This window comes from Myotis nattereri (assembly GCF_964212035.1).
Source record: "Myotis nattereri genome assembly, chromosome: 11".
Classification (NCBI taxonomy): domain Eukaryota; kingdom Metazoa; phylum Chordata; class Mammalia; order Chiroptera; family Vespertilionidae; genus Myotis; species Myotis nattereri.
The window spans coordinates 43109796-43115655 of NC_138086.1; the positions used below are offsets into that span (position 1 = coordinate 43109796).

At 46.6% G+C, this 5860-nt stretch overlaps 1 protein-coding gene across 1 annotated transcript; it reads left to right on the top strand.

The window, feature by feature from the left end:
- Positions 1-223: 223 nt before the first annotated feature.
- On the top strand, positions 224-1258 carry LOC308526763 (Krueppel-like factor 17; the record flags this gene model as incomplete). The annotated part of the gene is given in 2 exon segments (XM_081101992.1): positions 224-1186; positions 1190-1258. Coding segments are annotated over 2 exon segments (1032 nt in total).
- Between the last annotated feature and the right edge of the window lie 4602 nt (positions 1259-5860).

Sequence of the window (5860 nt, forward strand, 5' to 3'; positions counted from 1 at the left end):
CAATATAACGGTGAATCACTACAGGTGATATAAATACGGATTGAGTATGTCTACTGTGCGCGACACGCGACCTGCGACGCCGAGCAGCGCGGCTCAGCTCAGCTCTGACGTGGTCCGGCCTCGCACACAGCCCCGCGGTGCACCGATCCCAGACGGAGACGGCGCGAGCGAACCCGTGGCCAGCAGCTCCGCACCAGGTGGCGGGGGATCCTGTGGGAAGCCGATGTGCGTCTCGAACATGTCTCCATCACCCGAAAGCAGTGGCGTGCACGCCTCTCGGAACCATCAGTCATCAGGCATTCAACACCTCCTTCAGAGTCCACAGCTCGAGAGGATGCCCTTGGCTTCTGCTCAGGAGCCCAGGCAGAATGCAGAGGAAATGGGCCCACTGGTCAGGGTGTTGCTGCCTGAGCATAGTGTGAACCATTGCCCCCAAGTGACTCTCCCTCCTTCCCAAATGATTTACTGTCAGAGAATGTCTCCCTCTCAACCAGGAATGATGATTTTCAACGGGTACCAGATGATGTCCTTTGGAGAGCCCAATATTCCAGGGATGGCCATGAACTTCAGTGGGAATCTGAGCATGCCCCCCAGTGGGCCACCAGTCGCTGGCCACCCTATAGTATCTTCTAGTAGAGACTTTTTAACAACTGAAATGTTATCGCCTGCCACTGTGCCTTTTGCTGGGGGCCAGGCTGGGTTCCCCTCTTTGGCTCAGATGTTACCCCCTAGAGATCCGCACAACTGTGGAATGCCCCCAGATGGCTCCCCATCATTGCTGACTTTAGAATCCCAGGACTCTTTTGTTAGCCAGCCAGCCCCCCACGAAGACCCCTTCCTACCCGAACAGCCTATACCTGCGCCACAAAGAGCAGAGCAGAATTGTGGGGCCTCTGAAAGGGCTTACAGTACCAGATCCCAGATTTTAAAGCCTTACTGCTGCCAGTATGAGAACTGTGGGAAAGCTTACACCAAGCACTCCCACCTCCTGAGTCACCAACGCAAACACACAGGTGAGAAGCCCTATAAATGTGAGTGGGAAGGTTGTACATCGTCTTTCTTCCGTTCTGATGAGCTTGGAAGACATATGCGGATACACACCAAATACCGGCCACATATATGTGATCTGTGTGGCCGAAGGTTCATGAGATCTGACCACCTCAGGCAACACCAAAAGACTCATTGGTAGGTGCCAGGATCCCCCAATCCACAGGCCAACGATGAAAAGAGAGCTGGTCCTCCTGCTCCTGGTCTTTAGGTCAACCTCCTCTTCCCTTCATTTTGGCTTCTCCACTCAGATCCTGCTTGCCTCTGACCAGCTAGCCTCCTTAGTAGGTACAGGCTTATTTGCAGACTAAGAAAGACTGTGAGGCAGTGTTGAGTGAAGCCCATATGAGCTGGACCCCATCAGGGACTCTTCAAAAACCGTCTTGGATGCCCTTACCTCTTTGGGGCCACCGACTGTTGCTGAGTTTACCTACATGGAAAGATGAAGCAAAGTAGAGATTGGGGGCTTTATTAAAAAGCTCTTTATGCCACTCCCCAACTTGAAACTCTTCAGTGACTCTCCTTTGCCTGCTATAAAAAAATCCAAGGTTCTGCCCTAACTGGTTTGGCTCAGTGGGTAGAGCGTTGGCCTGCAGACTCAAAGGTCCCAGGTTCAATTTCAGTCAAGGGCATGTACCTTAGTTGCGGGCACATCCCCAGTAGGGAGTGTGAAGGAAGCAGCTGATTGAAGTTTCTAACTCTCCATCCCTCTCCCTTCCTGTCTGTAAAAAATCAATAAAAAAATATATATTTTTTTAAAAAATCCAAGGTTCGTATCTTGGTCTTCCACAGTTTCCAGAGCCAGGCTATGTTCAAATCCTGAATATGCTGCTTACTAGCCATGAGACCTTGGCAAAGGTCTTCTAGGAAGTGAAAAAAATACTAGTGGACTGTTTGGGACACATCTTATGTCTTGACTCAGATTCTGTCCAGAACTCACCAGCCACATGCCCAGAGTTTGTCTCCTCCCACCACTTCCAGAGTTGGATGGAATGCCCCACCATAGGGCATGGGATCTGGCATTTCAAGTAGCCACTAGCAACACAGAAGCCTAGGGGAGTTCATCCTCTTGGGTAACATTTGACTAATGGGAGTTGGGAGAGACCAAGGCAGATAAATCCCCTCTTCTTCCCTCCCTTCCCCGAATTACTGCAAGACACTGTTTCTCCGAACAGTACAGCCAGTGGGGAGATGTCCCAAGCAGCCAGTGAGTACACCCTCTGTGCTTCAAGGCTGGTCGTGACGCAGCACCCACCTGCTAGCGCCTTGCCTTGCCTCCCCTTCTCCCCCATCTTGCTTTTCTCCCTCTCGGCGCCTTGGGTTTACACCATCCAGGGGTCCTCAAACTACGGCCTGCGGGCCACATGCAAATACAAATATTGTATTTGTTCCCGTTTTGTTTTTTCACTTCAAAATAAGATATGTGCAGTGTGCATAGGAATTTGTTCATAGTTTGTTTTTAAACTATAGTCCGGCCCTCCAACGGTCTGAGGGACAGTGAACTGGCCCCCTGTTTAAAAAGTTTGAGGACCCCTGAAATAAAGTATTAGTACTTCATTCGTGCTTAGGCTGTTTTCTAGGTGACTTGGGGGTAGAGGACATTAGATTGGGGCAGAGAAGAACAAACCCACTGTAACTTCGCCTCCTCCTCACAGAGCTCAGATGCCAGATACCTTTTATTAAAAGGCCTGTTCTGCTCCTCCCCCTGGGTTGAGTGTATAATGGCTATCCTGACAACCAGGTAGTTCGAAACTCACTTCTGGACTTCTCAGCCAGCCATTTTTCCGACCAGCAAACTAATTGAGAGGAATTTACCCGAGCTCTCAAGTGGCAGAGCTGGGATCCCAACCAGGATCTGTCTACTCCAGAGGTATACCTCTTAACCGTGATGCCTTCTACAGATGTTGCCAGTGCTTAATCGGATGCCAAGCACTGCTAGGTGATGCCACAGTGAGATGGATCAGGACTGGTTCCTTTGGTCCGGGAACCATTTGGTCTAGGGCAGTGGTTCTCAACCTGTGGGTCGCGACCCCTTTGGTGGTCGAGTGACCCGTTCACAGAGGTCGCCTAAGACCATCTTGCATATCAGATATTTACATTACGATTCATAACAGTAGCAACATTACAGTTATGAAGTAGCAAAGAAAATAATTTTATGGTTGGGGGTCACCACAACATGAGGAACTGTATTAAAGGGCCAGAAGGTTGAGAACCACTGGTCTAGGGGCTGAGAGGTCCACCTAGGTACAGTGACCATGGAGAGGAGGAGCACCTAAAGGGAAGGTCGGAAAGGCGTATGTGCCCTGACAAGGGATTGGTGAACCCACAGGACTATGCTCAGCCAACTGAGCCACACTGGCCAGGCTCAGCAAATATTTTTAAGTCTGCAATTCAAAGCTGTGGGGATTCATGGTGGATGGCATGGAAACAACAGTGTATCTGGGAAGAAGACTTCTCAAGGAGGTGCCCAAGTCAGACCTGAAGAGCTCAGGGGGCTTAGCTAGACTTGCCATATCCTGGATGTCCACCCTGGTCATGCTTAGCGCCGGACACTAAGAACTCGGAATATGATGGTGCCTGCTGCAGGGCAGAAAGATAACGGAAAACAATTCTGAAAGTGCTGCCAAGGCGAAGAGCTGAATCTCTGCGGGCTCAAACTTGTTCTGGGCAGCTGGGGAAGTCCTGAGGCTTAGCTAAGCCTGCCCTCTCCCCCCACCCTAACTCTGTTCTGCATGGCCACCTTGGTCTGTTCTAACGGCCCCAGTGAACCTGGGCCAGGCCTCCAGGTGTCCTCCACCCAAATTCCCTACTTTTTAAAAGTAGGGACAAGAGGGTGCTCATTTGTGACCCAATCACTGGCCACAAGGACTCGGGTTTCCAGTAAGTTTTATTCCCACCTGGGCACTGGGTCCTTCCCATGGCGAGGGCTGACTTAACCAGTGCTTACCCCATCTATGCCAGGTTGGGCTAAGCCTTTCCCAGTATTATCTTGTTCAACACAAGGGTGAGAAAGATGAATAGATTTTGAATCCTGCCATTTCCTGGCTGTGCGGTCTTGGGCAATTATCTCTGTTGTTTCCGATAGCAAGTGGGCAAGATTGGAGTCAAATTAAAACGATGATCACATTTAAAAAATGGTTTCACCAGTTTACTCTGTTCATCAGATTTTTTTGAATATAATAGAACCGGGGCATAGAAAGGGAGTGGACTGACAATTCTTTGGTGGAAAGGGGTGTGGGGGTGCAGGAAGAGACTGGACAAAAATCGTACACCTATGGATGAGGACAGTGGGAGGGGTGAGGGCAGAGGGTGGGGTGGGAACTGGGTGGAGGAGAGCTATGGGGGGGGGGAAGAGGAACAACTGTAATAATCTGAACAATAAAGATTTAATTAAAAAATAAATAAAAATGGTTTCTTTGACTGCCTTAAGGGAAAGGAAGGGTGTCAGTGCTCCAGGTGGCAGTTGAAGGAGGCCTGGATGAGGGTGTGGAAGTGGAAGATTAGAAAGATCTAGGAGTGATTATGGGATTTGGTTGAGGGCGTGGTCAAGGATGACTCCCAGGTTTTTGGCTTGTGTTATAGGTAGCACAGAAGAATGGACAAACTTTATTAATTCATTCCTATTTTTATGATGTTATATATGCAAGAAGTATTATTTTGTATGTATGCAATTTAAAGAATAATAATACGGAGTAAAACTTATCTTCTCTTTTATGTCACTTGAGAAAAAGTAGATACTAAATAATACCTTTGAAGCCTTTGACCATCCCCTCTCTAATCACATCCCCCTCATCCTCCATAGAGATAACCTCTATCCTGAATTTTGGTTAATTTTGCTCTTGCTTTCTTTTTCTTTTTAAATATTTATTGTTGAAAGTATTACATATGTTTGGCTTTGCTTTTACTATATATGTATCTAATCTTAATATAGTGATTAGTTTAATGTGGTTTGAACTCTCTTCTGTTTGGGGTTCATTGATCCTCAATCCAAAGGCTTAGAGTCTTAATAAAATTTGTAAAATGTTTAAAAAAAAGAGTATGTCTAATGTTTGGTAATTATTTTAGCGGGGGGTATGAAAAAAGAGGCTTAAGTAAATTGGTGGATTCAGGAAACATGAAAGTAGAAACAGACTTAGGTTGTATGGTAGGGGTAGAGGATGAGGTCAGTTTTGCTTATGCTGCATTTAAAGTGAGATGTCTAACAAGCAGGTAGCTTAATGAGTCTGGAGCTCTGAGAGATATATGATAAAAGTAGAGTTAGGGGTCACTGACTTCTACATTGTTACCAAAGCCTTTAGACATAGATGAGGTTACACAGGAAAGGTATGTATAGAGGAAACCAAGGTGGACCTAAAATAGCTGTGTGCAAAAGTAAAATTCAGGGGATAATGAAGGAAGATGATTACAAAGGAGCCTGGGAAGGAAAGGTCATGGGTTTAGAAGAAAAGCTCAGCCTTGTTTCCAGTAAACCTAGGGAAGCAAGTGTTCCAGGGTGACCAATAATTGGTAAACATATGTGAAACCTCTCTACCGCCATCATCATCAACAAAAAACACAAAAGAAAAATAAGAAAGAAATAGTAGAAATATTCCTACTCGTAGTCTGAAAGCATTCTTTCAATGTCTTTGACCCAATTCCTATTAAGGATGGCCAAAGGCTCTCATTTCCTGCAAAACACAACAATCTTCATCACTTCATTAAAAATAGTAATACTTTTTTTCATTAAGAAAAATATTAAGGGAACGGAAGATATTTCAATCATATACATTGGGAGACACCATACGTACAGGTTGACCCTTTTTTTTTTTTTAAC